Below are 17,245 nucleotides of genomic sequence, written 5' to 3'. Positions count from 1 at the left end.
CAGATCTACGATCCTTCAAAAAATTTCTTAATACCATTATGCGGGAATAATCCCTTTATTCTTTTCGATTCGGGATATGCCAACAAGAATGATCCAGGATTTGGTATATTTACAATAACATATGGTCCGGTATAAATAAGATTCCATTTATTTATGTTCTTCATCAGTTTCGAGGAATGGATGTGTCGCCTCAATAAAACCTTTTCTCCAAGATGAAACGTCTGAATCCGGTGAATCCGTTTATCATATGTCAATTTCCGTTGTATTGCCTTTTTAGTTAAATTGACAAGTGCGAGTCGAATCTTTTCCTCCCATTTTAAATTATGGTCTTCATACTTTGGCAGATGGTTTATCCAGAAGTTCTTTTCAATCTGACTAAACATAAGCTCTGTTGGAGTAAAGTTAGTTGAGGTATGCGTCAGATTATTAAATATTTGTTCAAATTCTGACAAATAATCAGCCCATGATGTTTGTTTACTGTGGCAGTATGTACGCATAAGTCGGTTTAATTCTCGGAAAACTCGTTCTACTGGACTACCTTGTGGATGGTAACGTGATGTCAAAATTTGTCGAATACCAAGTTGTGTTAATGTTTGCTTCCATTTAAATCCAGTAAAAATTCTGGCATTATCTGTAATTATGGATTTCGGTAAACCTACATGCGGAAGATAGTCACGCACCAATCTCACTACAACAGCTCTGGCAGTAGCACACTTTAATGGATATAGTTTTACATATTTTGTAAACACGTCAAAGAATCCAACAATAAGTTTGACTCCTCCTCTTGATCGTGGGAGAGGGCCGCAGATTTCACACGAAATTAACGCCCTTGGCTCTCGTGGAATAATTGAATGCAGAACATGTTTACTACCTCTATTATCCGGTTTTGCCTTTTGACAGAGTAAACAGTTTTGTATTGTTTGGTGCACTTTTCTCCGAATATTCGGAAAATAACAGTATGCTCCTATTTTATTGGCACATTTAATTACACCAAAATGTCCCCATGATAAATGGGTTAACCAAATTAATTTTTCCTCATATTCCTTCGGGATACATACACACCACCGTGGATTGTTGTCCTTCCCACATCTGAAGAATAATACTCCATTTACTAATTTATAATGATCTAAACTAGCCCTTGAATTTTGTTGTTCCTTTAGCTGAATTATCTTCTTCCATTGAGGGTCTTTTCGTTGTAAATTTCCCATATCTCTACAAAGATGTACATAATAAGTCTTGTAGATATTGTCCTGCATCAGTAATACTGGAAAATCCGAAGTATTTACTGATTCTATTTCCGGTGTTAAACCTTCTGGGGATCTTGACAGTGCATCCGCAATAATATTTTCTTTGCCACACACATGAATAATTTTAAATTGGTACTGTTGAAGTGACATTGTCCAACGTGACAGTCTAGGATGTAATAATTTACATGTTTGCAAAAAGATTAGTGAGTGATGGTCACAATACACAATCGTTTTCGAACCATATAAATAATAGTTAAACTTCTTGAATGCCCAGATAACCGCAAGTGCTTCAAGTTCTGTGGTCGTATAGGCTCTTTCACAGGGCGCTAACACTCGACTAGCAAATGCTATCGGACAGAATGTTGGTACCCCTTTTATTTTCCTTATTTGGAAGAGACAAGCACCTAATCCAACATTCGATGAATCCGTGGACAGACAGAACTCACATTTCATGTCAGGGTGATATAATAAGGATGCGTTAACGAGTAGGTCTTTAATGTCTCGAAAAGCTAGTTCACATTCTTCAGTCCATTGCCATGGCATATCCTTCCGTAGAAGCCGGTTTAATGCCTCAGAATTCATGGCTAGAGTCTTTATGAAACGATGGAAGAACGATGCCATACCTATAAACCCCTTCAGCTGTCTTTTATTCCGTGGTGATTGAAAATTTCGAATTGCACTTTGCCTTCTTCTCGGTAGGCAGGATACCTTTCGCATCTATCATAATTCCTAAGAACTTAATTTGTGGTAAAGCAAAATGAGACTTTTGTAAGTTTACTGTAATTCCGGTTTTCTTGAAAACAGCAAAAATCCTTTCCAAAATATGCAAATGCTCTTCCCATGTTTTCGTGGCTATTAATAAGTCGTCAACAAACACAGTTATACGACTACGCAATTCTGGTCCAAGAACATAATCCAGCGCTGAAATAAATATTCCGGCACTAATATTAAGTCCGAACGGGACAACTCTAAATTGGTAACTTCTCCCAGCATAGATAAATGCGGTACATTTCCTAGATTCTTCATCCATTTGGACCTGCCAGTACGAACTTCTCAAATCAGCACTAGTTAAGTACGAAACATCCTGGAAATTTTGAATTAATTCATCTATATTTTCCGGATGAGTTCTTTATTAATCTCTCTCGCATCCAGAACTAATCTAACGTTACCGCCAGGTTTTGGGACGACTAAGAGCGGAGAACAATATGGACTAGTTGATGGCTCAATCAAGTTCCATTCTAACATTCTATTTATCTCCCTTTGAACGGATTGTTTTAAACGCCAGGGGATCGGATAGTGCGTGTAAGTCTTATGTGGCTTCACTTGTAGGTGACAAATATACCCTTTAATAATTCCTGGTTTCTCATCAAAAATCTCTTCGTATGCCTCTAACAAATAATGAAGCTGCTGCCTTTGTTCTCCAGTAAGCTGATTTGATTCACTAGCTTTTATCATTGTTGTTTGGTTAAAGTCCTCCTGTTGTATCAAATCCTTTGAAAGCTCCTTCCAACGACCGTTTCTAGTGTCAATTAATTGAATTATATTTCTCATGCACAGTTTCCTTTCTATTTAAATCCAGTGCTATCTCTTCTCCATTTAATCTAAATTTAACTAGTTCTTCCAAGCAATCAATCTGACAATCGTACTCCTGCATACTCCCAATACCAAGAATACAGTCGACTAATAACTTCTCCACTACAAGGAACGTGCATTTTATCGCTACATTTCCCATTTGCATCTCTAATTGCGTTTGTATTTTGACATTGGGAGAGCGTGCTCCAACAGCTCCGATAATTTTGCGGTTCTGTACCGGCAAAACTGGTACCTTCTTCTTCCTAATAATTCTTCTAAAAAGAGAGCCTGAGATGACATTGGCGGAAGCGGCGGTGTCTAATATCACATTCGTTGGAACTTCCTCTATTTCAACAAATACTTCCGATACCGGAACACTCGATCTGTCATTATGACACGTTATTAAATCCTTTGTTAACTCTTCAGTCAACAGCTCACCATCATTATATCTTAACAATTGTAATTTTACTGTTTCGCCCCTAACACATCCCCTGACCGCTCCTCCGGGGCACGATGCGGTCATGTTTAGTTTGACTGATTGTTGGTCCGATTGGTATTTGTCTCTTCAGCTACTTCAGTGATTATCGGTTGTTGTGGTGAATTCTGTCTATGTTGTCGTGCTTGATTCGTGTAATTATTGTTGTTATTCTGCTGGTGTTGGTAGAACTGTCCTGTGTTGCCATACATTGGATTATATCGATTAAAATTCCTACTGATCCTAAAATAGCCCCTCGCTGCACCATTACTAAAGTTTCCATTATGGTAATAATTATTGTTTGCAATTTGTCCATTGCTAAGTCTCCTCGGAGAGTGTAGTTGGTTATGATTATTGTTACTGCTACCATTACTGCCATTCCCACTCGAGTTGCAGCTCGGATTCGCTTCTATTGCTCTTCTTTGATAGACATTTCTCTTGCCCTTTTATTGTCCTCCTCAATTATATCAATACGATCAAGCGTAGTCATAAATGAGTCTATATCCTTATCATTTATATATAACAGCTGATTCCTTATACTGGTGGGTAGTCTGGACTTGAGTATTCTAAGTATATCCGGCAAAGGAATCGGTACATCCCAATACAAAGATTTATTAATGTGTTTCTCAAAATATCTCTTTAGAGATCCTCTAGAAAATGAGAAAGGCTCAGGATATAATACTTCCTGTCTAAGTCTTTCTTGTATTCCAGCAGACCAACATTTTGCTAGAAAAGCCTGCTCAAATTCGTTGTAACATTTACAAGAAGATGTTTGTTCGGATGCCCACAGTGCTCCTGATCATTGTATATATCCAGATACAAAACTAATCTTTTGCCATTCCCTCTGAAACTTCGAATAAAGACTACAGGGTGAACATTCTTTTTGTCAGGGTTAAAGATTTGAAATTGTCTCTGTTTAATCATCTTTTCCTCAACGGTACTACGATTCCAAAAATCATCCTGTTCGTACTCTTCCCTGTGGCTATCCGTTATATCGAATCTAACTTGTGACGTTCCAGTTCTGTCTACATCGGATCTTGACGTGGACGGAATTTCACGCGCAGATTGAGATGTTTCCTACTTCTCGCTGTTTCTAAATCCTCCTGCGAGAGATTTAGTGATCTTTCGATATTTTCTTTCCTACGCGAGAATTCTTCGCCAAGTTGTTCTCGAACTTCCTTTAACCCTTTGTTGAAAAAATTCTCCTCGGAACTCTCTGAAATTGACTGTAAAGCTACTTTCACAGTTTCTTCTATGGTTTCCGAAGGAAAATTTTGGCGCTCTAATGTCATTTCTGAAAACTTTCCCGCAAGTACATTCATTCTATGTTCCACTGTCTCCTGCTTTTCCTTCACTTCGTCAAATTGCTTCTTTAGATTATCTTGGGATTCTGTAATTTCTGGTATCATAGCTACGGAACACTGTATGTCCTCTTGAGCTTGTATTACTTGAGGAAACAGTTCTACTTGTTTTTGTATCGTGTCAATTTTGACGGATACATATTCGGTTAGTTCCGCTTTTAACTTACTATTGTTTTCTTGGCATTGTTGGCGGACCCGCTCAATTTGAGCAATAAGATTCTGTTCGGTCCTTTCTGCCTGTTCTTTTATTTCCTGTGTCTGGGTATTTAATCTCTGGTCTAATTCGGTAAAGGCGGCTCTTAACTGATTTTGTAATTCTGTTTGATTTTCGGCTAATTGATTTTGGAGTTCATTTTGTATAACGGATAAGTCTCGTTTTACCTCCGCTTGGCCTTCGGCTAATAGAGACAACTGTTGCATAATAACAACTAATGTGTCAACAACAGTCTGATCAGCTGTTGTATGAATGTTTTCTGAACCAGCGGGATTATTTATATTGCTACCGCTAGCCACAACAGTCTCAGAATTGCTATCCGTGGCCTCTGCTCCTGCGCAAACAGCTGAAGGCTGTTGCACTTCTCGTTGCTGATTCAATGACATTTTAAATGCCGCTCTAGTCAATACCATTAAATAACTGTCAATATCAGGTTCTAATCACTAAATACAGTTTCAAATTTACTGTCGTAGGCACACTTAACTTTCAAATTACTTCACAGATGGTATAAAGTTCAATGTCCAGATCCGAAAAATCACACAATATACAGTTCTACAATCTAACTACTATCTGGAAAAAAGTTCTTTCTAAATTGATTTCAAACTATTTTAACTACAGGATAAAAAAATTAGATTTCTCTGGCCTTGTTCTGTAGTCTCGGTGTTGTCCAATAGTTGAAACCGTTTCTTGGTATCAGCAATCTTTTACTATGGGCACCGAAACTCTCTTCAGATTAGTTACTTCTCGTTCTCGTTGGTTTTCATGAAACAAAAAATACATATATTATATAACAATCACAGAGAGTCCTGTCACACTGGCGCCACTGTAATTTTTTTCCTTCTTTTCTACGTAATTCTGTAGCTCTCAATTCGTTCGAGCAATCAGTCGTTCATGATAGGAAACACAGTCATAGCTCAGTCACTCAAAATGATTCTGAAATTTTACTTGTTAGAATGAAATCAGGCGATGATTCTTCTTCTCTGCAGGCTCGAGCTTTGCGGCAGTCTGCTAATCTTTTGTCTGAAAGAGCCATATATATATATATATATATATATATATATATATATATATATATATATATATATATTTTTCACTTTTAATCGTACAACTTCGTATCAGTTATCTTCTGTCATAAATCCCAATAATCAGATTACAGTTCTTCAAACAAAGCTCAGGCTAATCGGCACGAAGACAATCTCGGAAGCTTTTTTTTCTAACAACCACCAGAGAGAGTACTACAAAGAATACTTATGCGCTCATGGCATAGCTATTGTATGAAACTATTTTGCGCATGGATTCTGCGAGTATGAAGATAGAAAATTTGTAAACGTCGTTCAAGGGTAGAACTGTATCAGAATAATTCATCGAATATAAAGAGATATTACACGGCAACACCTGCTTTCTTCTTGAAGTCTGAGGGTATTTCGCCTGTCTCATACATCTTGCTTACTAGATGGTAGAGTTTTGTTAGGCCTGGTTCTCCCAAGGCTGTCAGTAGTTCTAATGGAATGTTGTTGACTCCCGGGGCCTTGTTTCGACTAAGGTCTTTCAGTGCTCCGTCAAACTCTTCACGCAGTATCATATCTCCTATTTCATCTTCACCTACATTCTCTTCCATTTCCATAATATTGTCCATTTGCATAATATTGCCCTTGTATAGTCTCTCTATATACTCCTTCCACCTTTCTGCTTTCCCTTCTTTGCTTAGAACTGGATTTCCATTGAGATCTGTACTCTGGTTTAACAATCTAAATGACAGCAATTCCGTAGGGTAGAAAGTTTGATTGGATCTCGATGTGTGTAACATTACTAAGCGCACCGAACCGTTTTGTAACGTGCCTTTCCGGAGACAAATTCACGCATTACGTATTTTTATCAAAATTTAAACATTTCTCTCACTTTCATGTGTCAGAAAAAGAAAATACGTGACATCCCGTCCCACCTCTTCTGCTTTTTCTACTTTTCTGCTGGCAACACAGTGCTCCCCGCCTCCTTTTATGCTGGCGTGTCCGCCTCTAGTGAAACCGCATTACAGACGGGTGTGCGAATACTTTTGATCACATTGTGTATATACCGGATCGCCGGTTTGATTGTGGGACTAAAAGGTAAAATTAAAAGAGCGAGGAGGGACTGCAGTCTCAATCGTAACATCAGTGTACCCACAGACATGGAGATGGGTGTAAATAAATCCAGAGATCAAAGAGATAAAATACGGAATAGAGCAGACGACAGCAGTGAGATTCGCTACGTGTAGTTCGCGGAATTCGTGCTGTAGCCTCTAAACGCCCAGGAATTTCCTCTCCTTTTTTTGTACTTTTTTTTTAAGCGGTACGACGTGACAGGCCGACTCGAATTCTTTTTTCCACTACTTCCAGTCCCCGAGAATTCGTTTTCACGTTTAGCGAAATATCACAGTTTTGTCCCGTACCGCAGATTAATGTCCATATGCAGTGCAGGTCTACTGCGTAGGCGGAGAGGAAAGGAAAAAAAAATGCGAGCGTGTGTCGGCTGTGCTTGGCTGGCCATCCGGCGGCCGCAGAGCACCGCCTGCGGTGAGGCGCCGCGAAGCTCTCCCCAGGCAAACCTGTCTTCCGGTGCGCAGGCCTGGCTCGCAGCTCGGAGTGATAAATTCAGACGAGGAACTCTGCCCGCTCCGGTGGTCTGCATTTCTGTTTTTGGCCCAGCAGACGGCAGTAGAAATATAGATTAAAGGAAAGTATTTGCGAATACGAAATGGCAGTGCCTTTGTCATTAAGAAGTACGAAGTAATATTCCTCCGGACGTGCATGCATCCGAATGAACATTGCATCGTGCTTCTTAATAACACAGGTACTGCTACTTCGCATTTATTCTCCAATGCCAGGCCCTGGACTCTCAATGAATATCACCTTCCTGGACATACACTACCGGCCATTAAAATTGCTACACCAAGAAGAAATGCAGATGATAAATGGATATTCATTGGACAAATATATTATACTAGAACTGACATGTGATTACATTTTCATGCAATTTCGGTGCATTGATCCTGAGAAATCAGTACCCAGAACAACCACCTCTGGCCGTAATAGCGGCCTTGATACGCCTGGGCATTGAGTCAAACACAGCATGGATGGCGTGTACAGGTACAGCAGCCCATGCAGCTTCAACACGATACCACAGTTCATCAAGAATAGTGACTGGCGTATTGTGACGAGCCAGTTGCTCGGCCACCATTGACCAGACGTTTTCAATTGGTGAGAGATCTGGAGAATGTGCTGGCCAGGGCAGCAGTCGAACATTTTCTGTATACACAAAGGCCCGTACAGGACCTGCAACATGCGGTCGTGTATTATCCTGCTGAAATGTAGGGTTTCGCAGGGATCGAATGAAGGGTAGAGCCACGGGTCGTAACACATCTGAAATGTAACGTCCACTGTTCAAAGTGCCGTCAATGCGAACAAGAGGTGACCGAGACGTGTAACGAGTGGCACCCGATACCGTCACGCCGGGCGATGCGCCAGTATGGCGATAACGAATACACGCTTCCAATGTGCGTTCACCGCGATGTAGCCAAACACGGATGCGACCATCATGATGCTGTAAACAGAACCTGGATTCATCCGAAAAAATGACGTTTTGCCATTCGTGCACCCAGGTTTGTCGTTGAGTACACCATCGCAGGCGCTCCTATTTGTGATGCAGCGTCAAGGGTAACCGCAGCCATGGTCTCCGAGTTGATAGTCCATGCTGCTGCAAACGTCGTCGAACTGTTCGTGCAGATGGTTGTTGTCTTGCAAACGTCCCCATCTGTTGACTCAGGGATCGATACGTGGCTGCACGATCCGTTACAGCCATGCAGTTAAGATACGAGACCATTGAGATCCAGCACGGCGTTCCGTATTACCCTCCTCAACCCAACGATTCCATGTTCTGCTAACAGTCATTTGATCTCGACCAACGCGAGCAGCAATGTCGCGATACGATAAACCGCAGTCGCGATAGGCTACAATCCGATCTTTATCAAAGTCGGAAACGTGATGGTACGCATTTCTCCTCCTTATACGAGGTATCACAACGACGTTTCACCAGGCAACGCCGGTCAACTGCTGTTTGTGTATGAGAAATGGGTTGGAAACTTTCCTCATGTCAGCACGTTTTAGGTGTCGCCACCGGCGCCAACCTTGTGTGAATTCTCTGAAAAGCTAATCATTTGCATATCACAGCATCTTCTTTCTGTCGGTTAAATTTCGCGTCTGTAACACGTCATCTTTGTGGTGTAGCAATTTTAATGGCCAGTAGTATATTTAACGGATGAGTGCAGATTGTGGAATGTGAACGACGACATATGCAGGCTTCGTGCTCGGATAGCCAAAGCGGTTAAAGTGACCGTTCGTCTAAAGCGAGAAATCCGGCTTCGAGTGCCGGTACGGCACAAAGTTTCACTCTAATATACGTTCGATGATGGTTCATATTGGTAACTGCGAAAACGTTTCCTGTATGTGCAAATAGCTAAATAACATTTTCAAGAAAAATTTACTGCGTCTACATTGACAACCACATTCTACTATCTGTCTTACGGTGTGTCGCGGATGACATGCTGTGCACCACAGTCACTGTCTTGCTTTTGCTGCTACAGTTGCGAATGGTGCCCGTGAAAACGTTCGCTGGGAGGCTCCCGTGTGAATTCAAATCTCTCTAATTTTCCTTCGTGGATTTCTAGCTACGTCGAGGATGTCTCAGCAGGAATGATCAGTCATCAGGGGGACGACAGGAACGTTCATTTGAAGCAAAAGTCTTCATATGGACATATACCCTATTCCGTATCTTTTACGAGATAGAACACATGTAATGTACTTCCACAATTTTTTTTTGGGCTAGTGACGCGAAGGTACGCGTCTTACCTAAACAACGTTTTGTTTTAGCCCAACCTACCTCGTGCGAGGTATTGAGAGTGCATCGGAGAAAAGCATTGGGTAGCTACAATAGTAGACGCGATGGCGAAAACGCACCACATCTACACTAATGATGAATATTCGATGGTAGTGCTCCTGCTGCCGTGGAACAGTATCGTCGGTGCTTTCCCACTCGACAAGTTCCTGATCGCAGGGTGCCTATCAGAGTTTCCAGCACGCTGTGTGATACAGACCCACATTCCATCTCAACTTGTTAGTTCAACAACCTGTGCAGGAACAGTAGCACATTACTGAACTGAAGCAACCTGCTCCCACTACCAGCACACTTCCACTTTCTGAAGGCGTCAGCGTCCCACGAGCATGTGAACGGCGAACATTACAGGTGGAAAACTTTTACCAATTTCACCTATAGCGCTTCCACAGTCTTCACATTGGCGACAATTTCACACGGCTTGAAACTCGCCGCTGGTTAGAAATCCGTCTTTTGCTTTCATTAATGCTATTCCCTGACGAAGCCACGTTTGCACGGAATGGAATCAACAACACACATAATTATCATCGAAGGTAGCAGAAAAATTCACACGCTACAATGGAAACCAATTTCCAAGTTCGTTTTTCAATCAACGATTGGTGCGGCATGATCGATAACATGTCTACTCATTTTAGAAGAGTGAACGACAGGACATCTTTTGCAAAATTCGTTTGTTGAACATCTTGACGACGTTCCTTTGTGCACGGGGCCTCCAATACCCTTCCAGCATGACGGAGCCGCTTCAAATGTTATCAGACGTGTGAGGGAACATCCCAACCGCACTTACCCTAATTGCTAGATTGGTCGTGGTAGTGCAAGCAACTGGCCACCAGGATCGCCAGACCTTACGCAATTATATTTCTGTTTGTGGAGTTGGATGAAGTCTGAGATGTACAGACGAAAGATAAACACGCGAGATGAACTGTTTGGTTGCACCGTGGACACTGCTGCCCTCGTTAAGGGACGTGCAAAAGTATTCAGACAAGCAGCACATGTTCTTCCAAGAGTGCACAATTGCACTGAAGCTGAAAGTGGGGTAGTCGAACATATATTGTGAATTGTTCAGCGTCTGAAATGTGGCATGTACGACAATGCTTACAGGTGAATGTGTTACAAATACGTAGTTTTCAATTGATACTTTGTGTTACGCGTGATGCAATGTTTGCTAACTGTTGTACATGTGTAAACTTGACATTGTACTCAGTAATATAGAAAATGTGAAACAATGTACATTAAATGTGTTCTGTCTAGTAAATCATTCGGAATAGGGAACATATACATATGAAGTGTTTTGCTTCCAATGATCGTACCTGTCACTTCCCTGAATGTTGGCCCTTCCTCCTTGGGCACCTTGTACACTTAGAGGGAAACAATATATTGCTTCACTCGTCTAGGAAAGTACAGTCACGCAATTATAACGGTAAACTATACGGTGAAACACAACGCCTCATGACGTGTGCTACTGGAACTTGATGAGCACATCTGCGACCCTTTTCCACTTACTAATCGGAACTGTGAAGAAACTCGCTTCTCTTCCGGCAATTCTCTCCGTTTCTTCTATCAGACTCTGTTGGTACGGGTTAAAAACTGACGAGTAACATTCAATTAGCGGTCGATCAAGAGTGTTGTAAGCTATCTCCATTGTGGGTTGGCTAGACAGTCTGATATCTATCTTTGTACGATTAGTTTTATGCTGTCGGTCGTGTGCGTACTCCTCACATCATGTAACAATGGATATTTCCTCCTATTTATGCGCAATACGGTACGTTTGTTCGTCTTGAGGGTCAGTTGTCAATAACGGCATTTCTGCATGTCGCTTACTATTTTCTAGTGTTGCGACTTCCCTGTATAACGCAGCATATTCCACGACCGGCCTCATGGAGCCTCCGACATTGTCCGTTTGTGTATAAGGTGAGTAACGGGTAGAAGCTCAGGTATTTCAACTGGTGTCTGAGAACGGTGTACTGGATAACACTACATCAGTAGTTACGTCATTTTCAGACTAATCGTTCGATTACAAGTCGTATGTTTTTAGGTTTGTTAGTACCTCCTAGTACAGGTGGTAAAAGCAAGCCATTAATGCTTACTTTCCCCTGGGCAGCAGGTCAGGTGCTAAAATCTGGACACGTGGATGCAGTATGATCAGTCTATATCGACAGGTTTGGTCCACTTAGTGGTGCTGTTACGACTGTGAAGAAAACGTCAGACAATAAATTATATTTTTGAGGGACGTCTGTTCAACAAAAAGAAAAGACGATCGACACACTAAAAAATATGTGCGCTTATACCCGTTGCACGACGTGTAGTTAATAGCAATCGTCCTGCAACACTTCCTTGTGGAACGCTCGAAGTCGCTCTTGTGTTTAAAGATTTATGTCCGTTACCAATGGCGTGACGTCTTTTATTTGCTAGGAACCCCTCAATCCAGTCGCAAAGATTGTATGATATTGCATAGGCACATGTTTGTTCGGCAGGTGATGATGCAGAACTGTCCTACACGCCTGCCGGCAGTACTATTACCTGTCGTAAGTAATACACATCAAAATGTTAAAGATCATATACACGGATCTAGAATCTGATATAACTGGAAATGAAAATTTTAAACAGAAAACAGATCAGGTGTTTAACAATATGTTCCTCACACTTTTATGATTTGTCAGAAGGTTTGATGGCGAAACTGATTCACAATAAACTTGCATGGAACGTGTCACTACAGATAAACGACGTCAGGCAGTGACAATGGCGTATACTGATTGGCGAAAATCTTATGGGTGACGGGCTATCTTAAAAGGAGCCAAATATTGTATCAGTAATATGGAACTGGCAATGATACTACTTGAATTTATTAATGGCAAAAAAAGAGAAATACATAACGAACTTTCTCAAGAAAGGTCATACGGTATATTTTGTGCACTGCTGGGAACTGCAAGAATAGGGAAAGTATTTCACACTATTTACAACTATGGTATTTAGAAGAAAATATAATTTATGTGGCTCACTGGCCGTGTGCAGGTGTTTCAGTCCTAAGTCAGTTCGGCGACTTGCATATCAGTTATCCCACCAGAGAAAGGGGTCCTACAGTTTAAAGTAGAGTTATAACAAAATGTCGATCATGGCACTGAGAGGTGAATTCTAGGTTAAAGGAAGACTGAAAATTTCCGTGGTCCGAGCGGGATTCGATACTGCGACATCTGTGTTTCCGGGAACGCGCTTTACCGCTAGAGTACCATGCTCGGCGGTATCTACAATATTCAGATCTTTTTATGGATATATAAAATGCTAAAACGTCACATGACTCTCTTATATAGTTTCTTGCGTATCTGGTAGTAGTGGCGGCAACATGGCGAGTCAGTCATCTTTTTACATGTAAGTTACATTTCGCTCATAGTACTGGAGAAAGCAAATCATACCTGGAGTATGAAGTACTGTACAGACAAATAGGAACCAGAGCCATGAAACCGACTGTTGAGGAAGTGTTACCAGACCCTTCTCCAGCATAGAAAGATGCAGTTATGTACTCGAGAACATTCTTATGAATCATGTTTCTGCTTCCAAATGAGACAACAAACTGTCTAGAGAACTTGAGAGTTGAAACGCAGTTCGAAGACCTTCTGCGGAACCTCGTAAAGAGATCGTAATTACTATTAACTTATAGGTTCTGAAATGACCTTTGTATCAGTGACAGAGCTACACCCCTGAATTTGAAGGGAACACACACACACACACACACACACACACACACACACACAGATGCCACTTTGACGCCATCGAAAGCTGAAGGCAATGTTTTTGAAGTCAACTAACTGATTTTGCTAGGATATCAACTACACCACAGGAAAGTTTTCCTTATCAAAATATTACTAGCACTGTTCATGTTAGTAACTAGTGATGAGCTCCATCATGTTTAACAGCATTACTGTTACCATCAATAAATGTCTATCTCAAGCACAAACATAGTGCCCCAAAATATCTGTGCATTATCTGTTGTTTTGGTCTTCAGTCCTGAGAGTGATTTGATGCAGCCCTCCATGCTACTCTATCCTGTGCAAGCTTCTTCATCTCCCAGTACTTACTGCAACCTACATCCGTCTGAATCTGCTTAGTGTATTCGTCTCTTGGTGTCCCTCTACGATTTTTACCCTCCACGCTGCCCTCCAATGCTAAATTTGTGCTCCCTTGATGCCTCAGAACATGTCCCACCAACCGGTCCCTTCTTCTTGTCAAGTTATGCCACAAACTCCTCTTCTCCCCAATTCTATTCAATACTTCCTCGTCAGTTATGTGATCTACCCATCTAATATTCAGCATTCTTCAGTAGCACCACATTTCGAAAGCTTCTATTCTCTCCTTGTCCAAACTATTTATCGTCCATGTTTCACTTCCTTACATGGCTACACTCCATACAAATACTTTCAGAAGCGACTTCCTGACACTTAAATCTATACTCGATGTTAACAAATTTCTTGCCATTGTCAGTCTACATTTTATATCCTCTCTACTTCGACCATCATCGGTTATTTTGATCCCCAAATAGCAAAACTCCTTTACTACTTTAAGTGTCTCATTTCCTAATCTAATTCCCTCAGCATCACCCAATTCGACTACATTGCATTATCCTCGTTTTGCTTTTGTTGATGTTCATCTTATATCCTCCTTTCAAGACACTGTCCATTCCGTTCAATTGCTCTTCCAAGTCCTTTGCTGTCTCTGACAGAATTACAATGTCATCGGCGAACCTCAAAGTTTTATTTCTTCTCCACGGATTTTAATACCTACTCCGAATTTTTCTTTTGTTTCCTTTACTGCTTGCTCAATACACAGATTGAATAACATTGGGGAGAGGCTACAACCCTGTCTCACTCCCTTCCCAACCACTGCTTCCCTTTCATACCCCTCGACTCTTATACCTGCCATCTGGTTTCTGTACAAATTGTAAATAGCCTTTCGCTCCCTGTATTTTACCCCTTCCACCTTCAGAATTTGAAAGAGAGTATTCCAGTCAACATTGTTAAAAGCTTTCTCTAAATCTACAAATGCTAGAGATGTAGGTTTGCCTTTCCTTACTCTTTCTCCTAAGATAAATCGTAGGGTCAGTATTGCCTCACGTGTTCCAACATTTCTACGGAATCGAAACTGATCTTCCCCGAGGTCGGATTCTACCAGTTTTTCCATTTGTCTGTAAAGAATTCGTGTTAGTATTTTGCAGCTGTGACTTATTAAACTGATAGTTCGTAATTTCCACATCTGTCAACACCTGCTTTCTTTGGGATTGGAATTATTATATTCTTCTTGAAATCTGAGTGAATTTTGCCTGTCTCATAGATCTTGCTCGCCAGATGGTAGAGTTTTTTCATGAGTGGCTCTCCCAAGGCCGTCAGTAGTTCTAATGGAATGTTGTCTACTCCCGGGGCCTTGTTTCGACTCAGGTCTCTCAGTGCTCTGTCAAACTCTTCACGCAGTATCGTATCTCCCATTTCATCTTCATCTACATCCTCTTCCATTTCCATAATATTGTCCTCAAGTACATCGCCCTTGTATAGACCCTCTATATACTCCTTCCACCTGTCTGCTTTCCCTTCTTTGCTTAGAACTGGGTTTTCATCTGAGCTCTTGATATTCATGGTAGTGGTTCTCTTTTCTCCAAAGGTCTTTTAAATTTTCCTGTAGGCAGTATCTATCTTACCCCTAGTGAGATAAGCCTCTCCATCCTTACATTTGTCCTCTATCCATCCCTGCTTAGCCATTTTGCACTTCCTGTCGATCTCATTTTTGAGACGTTTGTATTCCTTCTTGCCTACTTGATCCTCAGCTGCCTTAATTATTTCATTCCTCAGAGCTACCCATCCTTCTTCTACTGTATTTCTTTCCCCCATTCCTGTCAATTGTTCCCTTATGCTCTCCCTGAAACTCTGTACAACCTCTGGTTCTTTCAGTTTATCCAGGTCCCATCTCCTTAATTTCCCACCTTTTTGCATTATCTACTAATAATAAAAAAAAAAAAATAATGGTCCATACTGCCGGACTCCGCTTTACCCATTGGTCTGGATTAAGATGCAGTCAGCCAGTTTGAATATTAAATTGAGTGCTATGCTCGTAGTGTGGAATGTCCAGAAAAAATTTCACATTGCCTTGGTGCTGTATCCCACATCGCTGCTCCTGCTGTGTAGACCGCCCTTATGTCGTAGCTGATTGCCAGCACCCCTACATCGAGGTGAGGTCAAAAGTGATTAGGATTTCGGCAGTTGGACCCAGATACCACCAGCGGCTACAACACTATTTCGCCATGTCTCGTCACGTGTACCAGTTCTAGACACTGTATCACGCTGATTGCATAGCCAATGAGCGCGTCGTACGTCATCGCTGGCAGCATCAGCCGTCGTGCTGATTCAGTGTGATTATCCACACTGTTTTACTTCTCGCAACAGGACGTGTCAGCGAGAGTTCATCAGCACAGTTCATTGGGAGTTCAGCAGAGTTCATCTTCGGTGGAGCTATGTGTTCAGGATTCCTTGACAACCAGCAGTTTATCATTGGCAGTCTGTAGTCTGTCTCCACCTTTCCTCAGTCAGAGGGCGTCAGCTACGCAGGCTGAAGCTCATATTAGCGAAAGTCAGAAGAAAGCTGCCACCGGTCCGGAATTTGCCTTCCAAAGTAAACCGCCCAAACGGATAGGGACCACCATAGCTTGGGCAGCTGTGTGATAACAGACTTTTCCTCTTGAACGTTGTTCACTTTTGGAAGTGAACGTTAATGGAATTTTCTTTTTGGCTTGGACAGATTCACTGCTATTTCATCTCAACTGGATGTATGCTTGTGTGATCGTTCAGAAACAAATGTCCTTGTTTTTCCTCTAATTATTTGTTTATAGTGGTATTGCGGAGTACTTACAACAGAGGAGCTGTCGTGTGGATTTAAGAACTCCCGTAACGTAGTCAACGAGGTACTTGGAACCAGAAAGGGCACTCACAGGCAACTATTTAAGAGGGCATACTTCAGTGGAGATTGAATGGATTACGACAAAGTATTTTCAATACCGAGGATACACGGTACAGTGTATTTTCTAGCCGGCCGTAGTGGCCGGTTCTAGGCGCTTCAGTCTGGAGCCGAGCGACCGCTACGGTCGCAGGTTCGAATCCTGCCTCGGGCATGGATGTCCTTAGGTTAGTTAGGTTTAAGTAGTTCTAAGTTCTAGGCCACTGATGACCTCAGAAGTTAAGTCACAGTGCTCAGAGCCATTTGAACCTTTTTTTTTTGTATTTTCTATATTTTGCTTACTCTTGGTGTTGACTTCCAGACAGTCAATGATCTTAGTAGCCTTGAGATAATTCTATTCTGAACTCTGAAATTTGTACATTTTCGTGTTGGAACATTTTCGTTGGACATTTTTCTTGTTAGAAGCCGAGCGGTTCTAGGCGCTGCAGTCTGGAACCGCGTGACCGCTACGGTCGCA

At 41.6% G+C, this 17,245-nt stretch overlaps 1 protein-coding gene across 1 annotated transcript in view; it reads left to right on the top strand.

The window, feature by feature from the left end:
• Positions 1 to 16,339, top strand: part of LOC124568457 (piggyBac transposable element-derived protein 4-like) — a 79,944-nt gene extending 63,605 nt beyond the window's left edge. Inside the window, exon 4 of the mRNA XM_047131054.1 lies at positions 16,221 to 16,339. Within this exon, the coding sequence (XP_046987010.1) occupies positions 16,221 to 16,339 (119 nt within the window). The remainder of the gene's footprint in view (positions 1 to 16,220) is intronic.
• The last annotated feature ends 906 nt before the right edge of the window (positions 16,340 to 17,245 follow it).

This window comes from Schistocerca americana, chromosome 1 (genome assembly GCF_021461395.2).
Source record: "Schistocerca americana isolate TAMUIC-IGC-003095 chromosome 1, iqSchAmer2.1, whole genome shotgun sequence".
Lineage (NCBI taxonomy): Eukaryota > Metazoa > Arthropoda > Insecta > Orthoptera > Acrididae > Schistocerca > Schistocerca americana.
The sequence above is the reverse complement of the archived record's forward strand: the minus strand, read 5'-3'. Positions and strand labels throughout refer to the sequence as shown.